Source organism: Cebus imitator, unplaced genomic scaffold, assembly GCF_001604975.1.
Source record: "Cebus imitator isolate Cc_AM_T3 unplaced genomic scaffold, Cebus_imitator-1.0 Scaffold93, whole genome shotgun sequence".
Lineage (NCBI taxonomy): Eukaryota > Metazoa > Chordata > Mammalia > Primates > Cebidae > Cebus > Cebus imitator.
This window is the reverse complement of record NW_016107408.1, coordinates 5963607-5977616: the sequence shown is the minus strand read 5'-3', so window position 1 is coordinate 5977616 and position 14010 is coordinate 5963607. Positions and strand designations below refer to the sequence as shown.

The 14010-nt window shown below is 56.4% G+C and overlaps 2 protein-coding genes across 5 annotated transcripts in view; one reads left to right on the top strand and one right to left on the bottom strand.

Annotated features, from left to right (window-relative positions):
* The window catches only part of UNC13D (unc-13 homolog D), a 19587-nt gene extending 18530 nt beyond the window's left edge, over positions 1-1057 (top strand). For all 3 annotated transcript variants that reach the window (XM_037741055.1, XM_017535781.2, XM_037741056.1), the window contains one exon: positions 222-1057. In XM_037741055.1, coding sequence (XP_037596983.1) covers positions 222-343 — 122 coding nt within the window. In that variant the 3' untranslated portion in view covers positions 344-1057. The remainder of the gene's footprint in view (positions 1-221) is intronic.
* A 2719-nt stretch (positions 1058-3776) lies between these two features.
* Positions 3777-14010, bottom strand: part of UNK (unk zinc finger) — a 44561-nt gene continuing 34327 nt past the window's right edge. The window contains exons 7-16 of one of the 2 annotated variants that reach the window (XM_017535778.2): positions 13028-13112; positions 10854-10996; positions 10243-10443; positions 9608-9673; positions 8973-9147; positions 8022-8123; positions 7700-7888; positions 5197-5378; positions 4745-5002; positions 3777-4013 (exon numbers count right to left, since the gene is read on the bottom strand). In XM_017535778.2, coding sequence (XP_017391267.2) covers positions 3858-4013; positions 4745-5002; positions 5197-5378; positions 7700-7888; positions 8022-8123; positions 8973-9147; positions 9608-9673; positions 10243-10443; positions 10854-10996; positions 13028-13112 — 1557 coding nt within the window. In that variant the 3' untranslated portion in view covers positions 3777-3857. The remainder of the gene's footprint in view (positions 4014-4744; positions 5003-5196; positions 5379-7699; positions 7889-8021; positions 8124-8972; positions 9148-9607; positions 9674-10242; positions 10444-10853; positions 10997-13027; positions 13113-14010) is intronic. The other variant, XM_037741054.1, reaches the window with a different exon arrangement.

Sequence of the window (14010 nt, the reverse complement as noted above, 5' to 3'; positions counted from 1 at the left end):
AAAAAAAAAAAAAAAAAAAAATAGCCAAACCTTAGCAAGTCTCAGCCGTGGCTGTCGGGCCACCTCCTGAGCTGGGCTGGTGCGGGTTTGTCACTGGTTTCCTTCCAGGTTGTTGGGGCGGGGGATGGGGCAGTGTTGTATGCCCTCCCCCCACCCTTCCCTGCCACCACCGGGCATTGCCTCTCCCCTGGCATCTGACCACCAAACCCCTTTCTCCACAGGGGAGCCAATCCTGCAGCTGCTGGAGGGCCGGAAGGGTGATCGAGAGGCCCAGGTCTTTGTAAGGCTGCGGCGGCAGAGGGCCAAGCAGGCCTCCCAGCATGCCCTGCGGCCTGCACCGTAGCTATGGAGGTTTGCAGTAGGGCCAGGTACCTGGTGGGGACCTGCAAGGGCTTTCCTGAAAGGTCTGAGGCTTCCCTGCCACAGCACAGCCCTCCAGCCTGGCCTAACTTTTAAGGAGCCCAGTATGCAGACCTCCTCCCTGCCTCCCACAGTGATGGGGGCTCAGCAGAGATATCTCTATCCCGCCTCCCTGTCTCCAGCCCTGGCTACAACTTCTCTGCCGCCTCCCAGCACCAGGGGAAGCAAACTCTGCCCCTGCCCACCTCTCGGAAAAGCTGCTCTGGTGGGCAGGGGATGGGGCCATTCGTCTCCTGGCCTTTCTGTTCCAGCCATTGGGGTGGGGGCCAGGTTCACTGGGAGCAGGGCTGCAGGCACAGAGCCTCCTGGGGAAGGGACAGGGGACCCTGCCAAAGATGAGGCTCCAGCTGCCCTGAGGGGAAGGTGGTGACCATTACTAGAGGGAGCCTGGGTCTTCTCCCCAGGGGCTGCCAGCACCCAGGCCAGGAAGCCTGGAGGCAAGAACCTTCTGGCTCTGAGGGAGCGAGAGCTGGCAGGTGGCAGGGGGTGTCACCGACAGACGGAAGCAGAAAGGACAGTTTGGCCACTGTCTGCTGCACTCCACTCCTCCCCAGACAGCACCTGCCACCCCAGATAGCACCTGCCACCTAGAAACTTTCTTAGTAAAAATAATAAAAACCAATTCATTGTCCTCTTAGAAAACGTACCTTCAGCCTACAGTGGGACCAAGAATGCGACGAGCCAGGCCAGTTGGTTTCCTCCCCGGCCCTCAGGGGACCTTGACCTACCACCACCCTGGGGCAGCTACAAAGCAGGGAGGTGGGTGTAGGTGTAACTGAGGCAGAGGCAGGGTTGGGGTGATTTTTGGCTGTGGGCTTTGAACAAAGGGCTTCACCAGAAATACCAGGTCCTGCGGCCACACCCAGGACAGGGACCTGTTCCTCAGGGGAGCACAGTCAGCAGGGACCTCCCAGGGGTGCAGGTAGAGGCTGAGGGGCTGCTCTTGAGATAGTGGGGCATAAAGGAGCTGGGGTCTCTACCCTGCCTGGGGGGTGTCGGAGCCTGAGGCCTGGTCATCACATCATCCTAGCTGTGTGACCCTGGTTCCATGCCTGAACCTCTCAGTCTGCACAAGATGCTGGGAGGTGAGATTAGCCGAGATGACCTCCAAGGCCCCTTGTAGCTGTAAACCTGAGGCCATGCAGAAGATCCCACCAAGGTGTTTTCTCACCCCAACTGGGAGCAGGGTGGGGCAAAGGAGGCAGGAGGCAAGATGGCTTCTAGGCTCTACCAGCAAATTCTCCCAATGGGAAGGCACTGGGTTTCTTGTTTTTGTGATGGGAGTCTCAATCTGTTGCCCAGGCTGGAGTGCAATGACATAATCTCAGCTTACTGTAACCTCTGCCTCCCAGGTTCAAAGGATCCTCCTGCCTCAGTCTCCTGAGTAGCTGGGACTACAGGTATGTGCCACCACACCTGGCTAATTTTTGTATTTCTTTTTTTTTTTAGTAGAGACGGTGTTTCACCATGTTGGCCAGGCTGGTCTCACTAATAGCTGACCTCAGGTGATCTACCCATCTCAGCCTCTGTTTTTGTTTTTGAGATGGGGCCTCACTGTCACCCAAGCTGGAGGCAGTTGTGCAGTTATGGCTCACTGCAACCTTGACCTCCTGGGCTCAAGTGATCCTCCTACCTCAGCTTCCTTAGTAGCTGGGACCACAGGCGTGCACCACTGCGCCCAGTTGGGAAGACACTGTTCCTCTGAGACACAATTAGGGGCCCTATTGCTTTTTGGAAAACATCAACAGGGAAGCCAGTCACCACTAACCACACAACCCTAAAGAGTCCTAGGGCCTGGGAGGCCTCGGTGTCCAAGGCTAAGTGTTCCTGTGTCATCAACCCCAGCAGGCCTAGGTTGGAGAGCACTTGAGCTGTCTCGAGGCCTGATGGGTCCAGGGAGCCTCCAGGCCTCTCCAGCTGCCTTACCATACCTCAGGGATTTGGGCACCAGCTATTTCCATGACTGAGGCAGGGTTCCTGGACAACCTCATAGTTCAGAGGCCCTCTTTTGGGGCCCACTCCCCCTCACCCCATGTAAACAAGCTATCACTGTAAGTTCATATTTTATTTCCAATAGGTTTGGAGCTTTGTTGATTTTTGCATTTTTGTAAAAAAGGAAAAAGTTTTCACTTAATTCATTGAAAGCCCTTTCGTGCTGAGCCCAAGGGGGAGCCTGGGCCAGGACCAGATCCTCTCAGCCCTCTTGCTCCTATCCCAGACACCCGGTGCTGGGGGCGTGGCTGCTACCCTCCGCCCGCTCTGCCCTCCCGCCCCTGCTGCATCTCTTTCTGTACAGAACAATTTTTAAAATGGAAGCTAAGACACAATATACACTGGACAGGCGCACACACACACGCACGCACACAGGCGTCCGCCCAGAACAGGGCAGGACACCAGCTGCACTCAGAGAGCACCAAGGAATGCATACGGAGCTCCTCTGGGGAGGAGGGCAGGGCCTAAGCCCCCTTGGTCCTCAGTCCACACTCCTCCCGGCCAATTGCCCTGCTAGCTGCCAGAGGGGGGAGGGGACAGGGATAGCTGGGGGCTGCTGGGGGGGGGGTCATAGAATGAGTGCCAGCCTGGTAGGTGACCCTGGGGCCAGGGAGGCTCTTGTGGGGAGTCCAGGGGGAGAGGACTGAGGGTAGACCCCAGGCCTCAGGAACCTGAGGGCTAGAACTCCTGGGCCTTGCCCCTCGAGGGGCTTCAAGGGCCCAGGTGTCAGGAGTGGGGCTGGCCCCGAAGCACTGGCCTCCAGCCCTTCTTGTTCTCCCTAGGACTCAATAAACATTTGGTAAACCTAGGAGCTACACCAGCTGAGGCCCCCCCACAGCATACCCCCTCGGGCCTCCCTGAGGCCCTCACAGCTGGGGACTAGGCCCACCCTGGGGGACCCACATCTTCCACACTCCACCCTTGCCCTGGCAAGGAGGGAGGGGGAGCAGGGTCTGCCCTGAAGGCTTCTCCCTCCCCTGAGTGCCTTCCAGTCCCACCCTTGCCTGCTCAGGCCTCAGGAAGAAGTTAAAAATGGTTAGTTCCTACATTAAAAAAGAGACAAACAGATTCTCTGCCAAAAGGCCAGTGGGAGAAGGGATGTTGTCTGTGCGGTGGGAAGGGCAGGGAGTGGGTAGGGGAGGACTGCAAAATAGTTTCTTCTTTTAAAAAGTGCTTGGTAAGTCTTTTAAAGTGTGTGTCTATATCTATGTACAGATATACACACAGACACTGTCCACGCCACCACGCATACCTGCACACATACGGAAATGTATACATATACATAATCATATACATATACATACATACACACACACATTATATATATATATATATATATATATATATATATATATATGTATATATATATATACTCGTGTATATATATATACTTTAAAAAGTCCTAGATGAGAAGATCTGAGCCAGGCTGGGCCAGGCCTGCAGGGTCACGACTGGAGGGCGTGGGCCCGGCCGGGCTGGCAGATGGGGCACTCGCTGCCCTCGGCGCAGAGCTCACACAGCGCAGCATGTTGGCATGGCAGCACCGCCCGCTTCTGTTCCTGACACTTAAGGCATTTCACTGACTGCATGTGGAATACGGCCTGTGGGAAAAGGGGCATTGTAGTTACCAGCCATGGGTCTAGCCTCAAGTTGAGCAAGGAGTTCCCTTGATCCTCACTTCAGCCCTCTTGGGATGGGGAAACTGAGGCACCAAGCTCAACAGTGTGCTCCCAGAACCCTACTGGCAGGTGAGAGAGCAGGCTGAGTCCACCTCTGCATGGGGCACGGCCAGCCTCTGACAACACCCATCCCTCATGGAGGCTTTGCCCAGTCTCATTTGACCTTGTAATCCCCAAATGGGGAAAATGAGGCTCAGAAAGGGCTGGGACATGCCCAGGGCCACACCTGGGGGCCTGGCTGCCAGAGAACAAAGGAAAGACAGCTCTTCCCACCATGCCATGCTGGCCCCTGGGACCCAGCAGGAGACCTGGGAGGCAGGGCAGCCCTGGGGTCCTGGGCCTCTCTGGAAGGTCCGCCGCTCCATGGAGGGTATACAGGATGACTTACTTAGGGCCCAGGCATTTGAGCGCAGCTTGGTCAGGGCCGCCCTCAGGGGTGCTGGCACTGATGCCCCTCACCCCTAGCCTTCTCACCTTCCCCGCTGCACTCTCCTTACCCACTCTCAGCAGGCCGCCCTTTTGAGTGCTGGCCCAGTGCTGGACAGAGACCCTCAGGAAGGTGGCCAATCCTGGAGCAGCCTGGACCAGGTCAGAGTCCAAGGGCTGGCTGAGGCCACTGTACACCCCACCCAGGGTTCCCCAACCTGGCTGACCTTGTCCACTTGCTCCAGGTGGGCCCGCAGCTGCTTCTGGAGGGAGTAGAGGGTGGAGAGAGACAGTGCCTCCAGGTCGGAGAAGGCGGGCAGGGCCTGGGGCTCGGGCCCTGTGTGTAGCCGCTCTAGCTCCTCCTGGAGCTTCTTCACCTGCACCTCCAGGGCGTCCCTCTGTTCCCGGGCGAGCTCACACTCAGCACCCGCCGCGCTGGCCCGCTCACCAGCCTCCTCTGCCTCCTTCTTCCAGGCGTCACAAGCCTGTGGGCCCAGCATACAGTCTCATCACAATGGCCCTGCCTAACCCGTGTCCCCAGAGGAAGCGAGCGAACAAAACTGAGTTTCTGCTCTGTTCAAGTCCTGCTCTCCCCCACCCCAGGCCCGCTCTGTGAAGGAAGGTCTTCGGCTGGATGCCCCCAGGCATTGGGGAAGGCCACAGGCCCGGGGCCTGGTACCTGTTTGGCCTGCTTCCAGGACTCCTCCCACTGCTTGATGGTGCTATTAGCTTCATCCAGCTCTTGCCGAAGCCGGGCCAGCTCAGCAGCCCCTGGCCCTGACAGGAAGGCGGGGGAAGTGCCCGGGGAGAAGCTTCCAGAGGCAAAATGTTCCCAGATGCTGCTGTTCATCCCATTCAGACCTGCCCCAAGGAGGAGAAAGACATCAGCTCTGGAGGACTTTGGGCCCAGGCCCTAGCCAGCCCTGCCTCAGGGTTCCAGGAACTGGCTGTCCACTGGATGGGTACGCAAAGCTCCAGCTAGTATCAGGCCAGAGAATTTTGCAGGGACAGGAAGGCTGTGACGGTGCAGGTGATGTGGGCGGAGTGAGACCTAACCTTAAGTTTCACCTGCTACTTGATGCCACTTGCCTTCTGAGGCTCAGCATCCTCGTGTGGGAAATGGGGCTCCCATTGCTGGCCTCACAGGGTAACTCAAGGGACTCAGGAAGTACTGCACGTGAGAGCAGTCCCAGGCGCCTGGCAGTGCCAATTTATGATTGTGGCCTTTTTGCACCCTGATGTGAGGCCCAGGAAGAGATAAGGGTTTTTGAAAAGACAGAGCCAGCCGGGGCAGGAAGAGTTCAGGTAGCCTTGGGGCCATCCCACCTGTTTTACAGACAAGGACCCTGGATAAAATGTGTTACCAAGAACCCTACAAATTTTAAGTGGTAGGGTCAGGACACAGAGAGGGCATCTGGTTCCAAAGGTCCATGCTTTCCAGTAAACTATGCCGCATGCACAGCCACCCACCCACCACCAATCCAGCCACCCTCTGCTCACTCGCTCAAAAGATGTTTACTAACATCAGGTCCCCCTGCTCTGGCCCCCTGGGCAGCCCCTGTCTTCCCTGAGAAGGACCCATATATCCACCTCTGGCCTCACTCTGCCTACATGCACTTTCTGGTTGACATCTTCCTTGTTCCCTTTCCCACTAGTCCAGTCAGGATGTTCCAGAACCAAGTTTAAGACGCTTTGCTCTCTGAGCCGCACAAGTGCACCCACAGAGGAGGGGCATGGTCCTGTGTGGAGACCCTGCAGCAGACACTGTCTGAGCTATCTGCCCTGTCCCTGAGAAAGACCTCAGAGTCACCCCACTCACGAGACCAACCCTGTAGCACGTTCTCCTGTCCTGCCCATCTCTCCTCCTCCCTCAGAGAAGCTCTCCCGACTCCGCTGTCCAGGTAGGTCCCTCTGCAATTCCCAGGAGGATCCCAACGGCTATGCCCCTCTGCTTCCCACACTGGCATGGCTGCAGGGCACATCCCACTGCTGGGACTGTTGCACTCACACCTGCATCAACACAGCTATGCTCAACAGTCACATGGTACAGGAAGGTATGCGTGGCCAGTAAGTGGGGCTAAGTCAAGATGCCACCAGAAGCTGGGTGTGGTGGTGCACGCCTGTGGTCCCAGCTACTCAGGAGGCTGAGGTGGGAGGATCACCTGAGCTCAGGAGTTCCAGGCTACAGTGAGCTATGATCACACCATTGCACTCCAGCCTGGGTGACACAGTGAGACCCTATCTTGGAAAAAAAAAAAGATGCCACCAGAATATGTGGCAAGTCTGGAAAATGCAATACCAGATACCTGAAGCTGACAGAATCAACAACAGAGAACAGCCTCTTCAAAACTGCAAGGTGCTAGGAGAGCCATGTGCTGCTCTGGGATCAGGAATGACATAAGGGAAGCCACGAAACCCAAGCAGAACTCTGAAGGGCTCAGTCCCTGGGTCTGAGCAAAATGCCGGCACTCTCGGGGAGGGAGCTCCCGGTCTCTGAACAGCTGCTGGGGGGAGTGAGAGCAGGGGTGCCACGTGCTTCCCATCCCACTCTCAGGAGCACCCCCTGACATACACACACACACAAGAGGAGATGCACAGCTGGCCCGCAGAGGCACAGTCCCACAGGTCTCTGCACCATTCTTCTAGCCACTAAATCTTGAAGTGCCCTCAGGAACCCCCAGTCCGCACCATTCTAATTCTGTGTTGGGCAAACAGCGTTCTGGGCCAGCCCTGGGCCTCCCTGGCAGGAAGGGCACCTGGAGGCAGGGGTCAGCCTGTCTAGCTTCTCCCTTGGTGCCCATGAACCTGGCTCGTGTGAGCCAGCCTCTCAGAGCCTGGGGTGACTGGGCAGAAGAGAACATGCTGTGAGAGACCAGGCCTGGCCCTGGCAGCTCCGAGCCCCCGTTCTCACTCGCACTGGCCTTGTGCCGTGCACTTCAGACCCATTATTCCATTCAACCCTCACAACAATCATAGGAGGCAGAGGCTGCTGTTTCACAGCAGAGGAAACTCAGGTAGAGAGGCTCAATCACTTGTCCAGGGTCTGACTCTGCCTCCTCGCCCAAGGCCTATGCCCTAACCACCAGCCTGGCTGATGTGCCTCAGACAGGGTGGCCAGAGACACCTTCTAAAGGCTCAGGTTCCTGCCCCGGGGCTTATCAGTGAGCTACTCCCCTTCTTACCCAAAGATCCATGTGATGCTGAGGTCCCCAAAAATGTATTTTCCGACTGGCTCAGGTGGCCCTGGGGCTGCTGCAGGAAATGCGAGGAAAGGCTGACGGGAGGGGATGGGGACGCTGAGTGGAAGGAGGCAGAGCTGCCCAGGGAGCCGGGGATGTTCACGGGCGCAGAGCTCTGTAGCAAGCTGCCGCCTGCAAGAGAGGCCCGGGGAGGGTGGGCCGGGTGAGGCCAGGACAAGCCAGGCGGGCCACATGGAGCAGGGGGCCTGGGCCAGGTGGGAACCTGAGGAGTCCTCCAGGCTGCCCTGCCCACCCCGCCCCGTACCAATGGTGATGCTTCCTGGGTGGGGCACCGTGCTGTTATCGAAAGTCTTCTCCAGGGCAGCCACACCAAACTCATTCAGGTCCAGGTCATCCAAAGCAGACTCTAGGGACAGAGAGGAGGATGTGACCTCCTAAGGGCCCGTCTGACCCTGACCACCTCATCTCCTGCCCACGCTGCATCTTCACACCCGTGCCGCACTGGGCCCATGCTCTCCCAAGCCCTGCACCCTTCCTTCAGCTGCCTCCTGTGGCAACCCTGACTCCTGACGCCGCGTGCCGGTCATGTCCAACCCAAATGTCTCTCCTTCCTGAATCCTTCTTTGACACTTCCAGGAGGAATCATGTCCTCCTCCAGGGTCCCTGCCTCGGACAGGGGCCTTGCCCCTGATGTTACAGCTCGAAAGTCTCAGCCCTGGGCTCAGTGGGCGTGGGCAGGTCTCTGGGCACTCAGTGGCTGGCGTAGAGCAGGTGCTTGACAAATGTCCACTGCATGGGAAATTTCCCTCTAGAGGGCAGGAGCAGCATGTTGTCATCTGTCTCCCCAGTGCCTACCACAGGACCTGGCGCAAAGCGGTCACCTAGAAATGGGTACTGAAAGAAATGAGCACTGACTTCTAACACAAGAAATTCTGAGAACGTCGTGCTGGCTGTTCACTGCACAAGGATACCAGTGAGATGAATGGGGGCTGAATGACATGTCTTGGGGTGAGACTATCCTCACCCGGGGAAAAGGCGCCTCTAATTTGAGCAAAGGAGTTCTAAGGGCCAGTCTTGGCCCTACACCTTGGGGTCATTCACCCTTTAGCTCAAAGGACCTGGAGTGCCCACCCTGATTTTCCCAAGACAGATGTCTAAGGGGACTGGTGTGCCTATTTGAGTCTTGCTTCAGAGACGGGGGTGTCCCTCGCCCCAGACCCAGTCCTGGGCTTGCAAACAGAAATGGCCTAGTTACCTATGACGGACTCTACCGTGTCGCTGGTAGGGTAGAAGGGGAGAGCATTTGCATTCATGCCAGGGATGCTGCTGGTGCCCACTGGGCTAGGGGGGGTAGCTGCCAGGCTGGAGGTGATGCTAGAAGAGATGCTTGAGGTCAGGGGGCTGCCTGCGGGGAGAATGCCCAGCATGTCCTGCAACGAGAGAGGGAAAAAGAGAGGCAATGGAATGCCTGCATACGGAGGCCAGGAGAGGGGCTAGGGGCAGGGGAAATGGCCCATGCCAGCTCTAGTCCGGGTGCCCCCATGCCCAGATGGGCCCCGCCCACCCGACACCTTGTTGAGAGGCTGGAGTCGGAGGTGCAGAGGTTGCCAGGCCCACTCACCCCTACAGTCCTGTAGCAGGGAAGAGAGAAGCGAGTACAGGGCCTGGCACTGTGCAGAGGCTCCAGAAACACTTTCTCGACTGAGTCTAGGAGGTGAGGGGCTCCGGGGCCTGACCCGCTACCCTCTCTGGATTTGTGGCTGGGACCCCACTTTCATCCTGCCCTCAGCTTTCAGGGAAAGCGGTGCCTCCCACTTCCCGAAGCCTCCCGGGGTTCTGGGCCAGCCCTGTCCACAGCAGAGGGGAGGAAGGGGGCTGAGAGCTCTATACCTGTTTGGGCTGAAGCAGAGGCTGCTCTTGACTCCTGGGCTCTAGTGAGTGAGGTTTTAATTTGGCCTAAGAGAGAAAATTCAGGGAGTAGATGAATATGGTGCTGGGGTTCCCTGAGTCCATCTGACCCTAAGGCTGTAGGTTCCGGGGGCAGGTGGTGGCAGACATGCAGTGCCTCTTCACATGTGGGCACACCCCTCCTTCTTCCTCCCACCCCCTACTCCCTTCCCCTACCCTAAGCAGGGAGCTGCCCTTCTCCTCCAGATGACTCTACGCCTTATGTAAGCCCGGAAGGTTTCTCTCCAGGCCCAGTTAGGGACCCCTGTGTCCTGCTTCCCCAGGCCCTGGCATTCCATGAAGGCAGCATGGGGCAGGGGAAGGACTGCTCCCAGGCGGGACCAGCTCCTCTCCTAACCAGCGCTGCGGCCCTAGGGAGGCTGTGCAGCTTCCCCAGCCTTCCTGGATTCAGCTATAAACAGGCTGACATTGCTTCCTCTGCTCAGTCCTGGAGAGGCTGAGGACAGAAGAGTCCTAGCTCCCAGTCATCCTCCCCACAGGTGGACCAGGACACTCTTCCAAGCTTCTCTTGCCCCACGCAGAAGGCTAACCTCACTGCTGCCCCCCTTATCCCTTACCTGGCATTTGAAATTTTTCAGGTACTCGGCTCCCACCTGGTCTTCCCTCTCGAAGCCAGGAGCTTTCTTATAGCTGCCAGGGGCCAGGCCAGACTCCCCAGGGAAGACAATGCCCTCCAGGTTTGGGGGCTTCCTGATGGAGCTGGGCGGGGAGCCGCAGAGGTTAGATGGGCTGCCTAGGCTGCTGTTTCTACAGAGGAGCTGTGGAGAAGGAGGGGAAGGAATGGGCCAGTAGGCACAGCACAGGCTGCTGTGTGACCTGTCCTCCAACCTCCACAGAGGCGAGTCTTCAGTAAGGGGCACTTTCATCTGCCAATGAGCAGCAATGACCACTTGGGGACTCCAAACCTCACAAGGGAAAGTGGGGTGACATCAGGCTTTGTCCCTTCCACCAGACCTACAGGCTGATCAACACAGACTCTGGAGACCACCCTCCCTCACCCCCCAGCCGGGGCTTTTGATGAAGAATGCCGGGATGGAAAAGACAGAATCCCCTGGCCCAAGGTCAAATACCAGGGTGATCTCCCCAGGCCCAGGCTGAAAGGGCCTAGGAGGCAAGCGTTGGCTCTATGAGGCATGGTGCCCACCCACTCCCCAGGATGGGCACGTACGGCACTGAGGTCAGGGGCATGCGGGCTGGAGGGGCTCACAGGCACCGAGTCTCCAGCGGCAGACGGCATGTACAGGACAGGACCCGGCTGGGTGGGGCTGGACACAGCTGAGGAAGGCTGCAGGTCGTCACTTAGGGGTGGCTCTGCAAGAGTCAGGGGCAGGGGTCAGCAGGCCCAAGCCAGCTCTGTCCCTCCAAAAATGCTCCTGGGTCCCTTCCAAAGGAGACCACGAACCCCCCTGCACATAAAGGAAGGGTTCCTACATCATCTCTAGTAACTCTGTGTCTGTGTGCTTACTGTGTGCCGGGCACTGTGCCAGCACTTTGCAGTAATTGTGAATCTTCATGGTGACCAGAAAATATCAGTAATATGGTCTCCATTTTATAAATAAGAAAACTGAGAAGCAGAGTAAAACCACCAAGGTGACAGAGCTAAAAAAACAGAAGAGCTAGGACTTGAACGCTGATCTACCAACTCCAAAGCCTGAATCACTTCCTTACGCTGTCTGAACCAGGTGGTCCCAATGCCCGGCGCTGGGCATCAAGAATATGCTTCTCCCTCCCAGGGCCCTCCATTTATTTTCCATTCTAATCTCACAGATAGGGCCTGAGCCTGGAAAGAGGTTAAGAAGACCCAGGGCAGTATCCTGGGGTGGAAAAAGGCGTTAATAGGTGTGCAAGCTGGAGCTCTGTCTCCAAGACTGGTGGCGGCCACAGTATCATGCTAAGGGTCCAGATCTACACTGTCCCATGAGGCAACCGAAGGCCTGATGTGGCTACTGAGCACCTGAAACAGGCTAGTCTGAATGGAAATATGCCATAGCACTAAAATCTGTATCAGATCTCCCAGACTTAGTACAAAAAAAGGTAAAATGTTTTGATGATATATATTTTTTGAGACTGAGTTTTGCTCTTGTGGCCCAGGCTGGAGTACAATGGCCTGATCTTGGCTCACTGCAACCTCCACTTCCTGGGTTCAAGGCACTCTCCTGCCTCAGCCTCCCGAGTAGCTGGGATTACAGGAATGCACCACCATGCCTGGCTAATTTTTGTATTTTTAGTAAAGACGGGGTTTCTCCATGTTGGTCAGGCTGGTCTCAAACTCCCGACCTCAGGTAATCCACCCACCTCGGCCTCCCAAAGTGTTGGAATTATAGGTGTGAGCCACTGTGCCTGGCTGTTTTGATAATTTTTTATATTGATCACTGAAATGATAACCTTTTATATTGGGCTTTTCTTTTTTTTGAGATGGAGTCTTGCTCTGTCGCCCGGGCTGGAGTACAATGGCACGATCTTGGCTCACTGCAACCTCCGCCTCCCAGGTTCAAGCGATTCTCCTGCTTCAGCCCCCTGAGTAGCTGGGATTACAGGTGTGTGCCACTATGCCCTACTAATTTTTGTATTTTTAGTAGAGATAGGGTGTCACCATGTTGGTCAGGCTGGCCTCAAACTCCTGACCTTGTGATTCACCTGCCTTGGACTCCCAGCGTGCTGGGATTACAGGTGTGAGCAACCGCACCCGGCTTTTTTTTTTTTATTTATTTCATTTTTTGGGACAAGAGTCTTGCTCTGTTGCCCAGGCTGGATTGCAGCGGCACAATCTCAACTCACTGCAACCTCTACCTCCTCGGTTCATGTGATTCTCATGACTCAGCCTCACGAGTAGCTGGAATTATAGGCATGTGCTACCATGCTCAGCTAATTTTCATATTTTGCTGTATTTGTTAACATGCTTAAAGATTTTAACTTTAAAATGATATATGGGGGTTGCATTATATTCTGACTGGCTAGCTCTGCTCTAGAGGTCTGAGCAGGACTCAGCAGAGAAGACCTCCATGTTCCATTAGTGATGTCTGTCATAGACATACCATGGGGTAGCTTCTGGGATTTGCCAAATCAGCTGTGAGAGGCACAGCGCCTCAACCCTCCCAGGGACCATGAGTGCCCAACCAGGGGGACGGTCCCTGCTGTCTCTGTCTTACTACCTTGGAAGCTCCAGGCTTTCAAGGCCACTTCCAGGAAGGTGGGGTAGTGGAGCGGACAAGGCCTGCTGCTGGCAGGCCAGGACTCCTGTGCAGGGCGTACTGCCAGGGGCCATCCCCTGCCTGAGCGTGAGCAGGCCAGGGGAGAGAGGGGTGGAGAGGGCACTGCTCTGGGGCAATGGGAACAGCATACGTTCTACGTGGGCAAAGGCGCAGAAGGGTCCTCGGGGACAGCTGCCCGACTGCTGCATGTCGTTGCACTTGGTGGACTTGTAGATCTGGAGGGCAGAGCAGAGGTGGGTCAGGCTCAGGCCCTGAGGGAAGGCCGAGCAGGCTCCCCTTCCTCCAGCATGGGTGGGCTGACTTAAGTCATCTCTTGCCCTGTGCCCCTGGCCCTCCCCTCCCCTCCACTATGTCTCTCCCTACCAACTTCTTATTCAAACTCCTGAGGCAGCCCACCACCACTCCCCACTGTCACTGACACCCTCCCTTCTGGGGTCACAGGGCCCACCAGCCCTCCCAAAGGGATCCCCCAGGGACTCTCCACTCACGGGCATGGCCAGGGCTGTGCCTCCAAGCATGCACCATGGGCATTAAGGGAGCCATGATCTCAGGCAGCCACCCTTGTCAACCTGCCCCCTGGTTTGTGACCTATACTAAGTAACTTTCCACTCTGCTGTCTGCAGGTACATGAGGTAGTTTCTGTCCGCATGTCTACCTCAGGGTGTCCTGCTTCCATGGAATACCAGGGGCAGGGACTGCAGGTGTCTCTCTGAACCCCAGACAAGACCTAGGCACACTGTTATGATCCAGGCTACCTCATGGAGCCAGAGGGCAGGGGAACTGTGTCAGGGAGGTTGCTGATAATCTAGGCTCTGATATGAGACAGGACAACGGGAAGGATGGGAAGGAGCTCGTTTATTTTTTCAATCCCTTATTTTTTTTTTTGAGATGGAGTTTCGCTCTTGTTGCCCAGGCTGGAGTGCAATGGTGTGATCTCGGCTCACTGCAACCTCCACTTCCGGGGTTTAAGCAATTCTCATGCCTCAGCCTACTGAGTAGCTGGGATTACAGGCATGCGCCACCACATTTGGCTAATTTTGTATTTTTAGTAGAGACAGGGTTTCTCCATGTTGGTCAGGCTGGTCTCAAACTCCCGACCTCAGGTGATCCGCC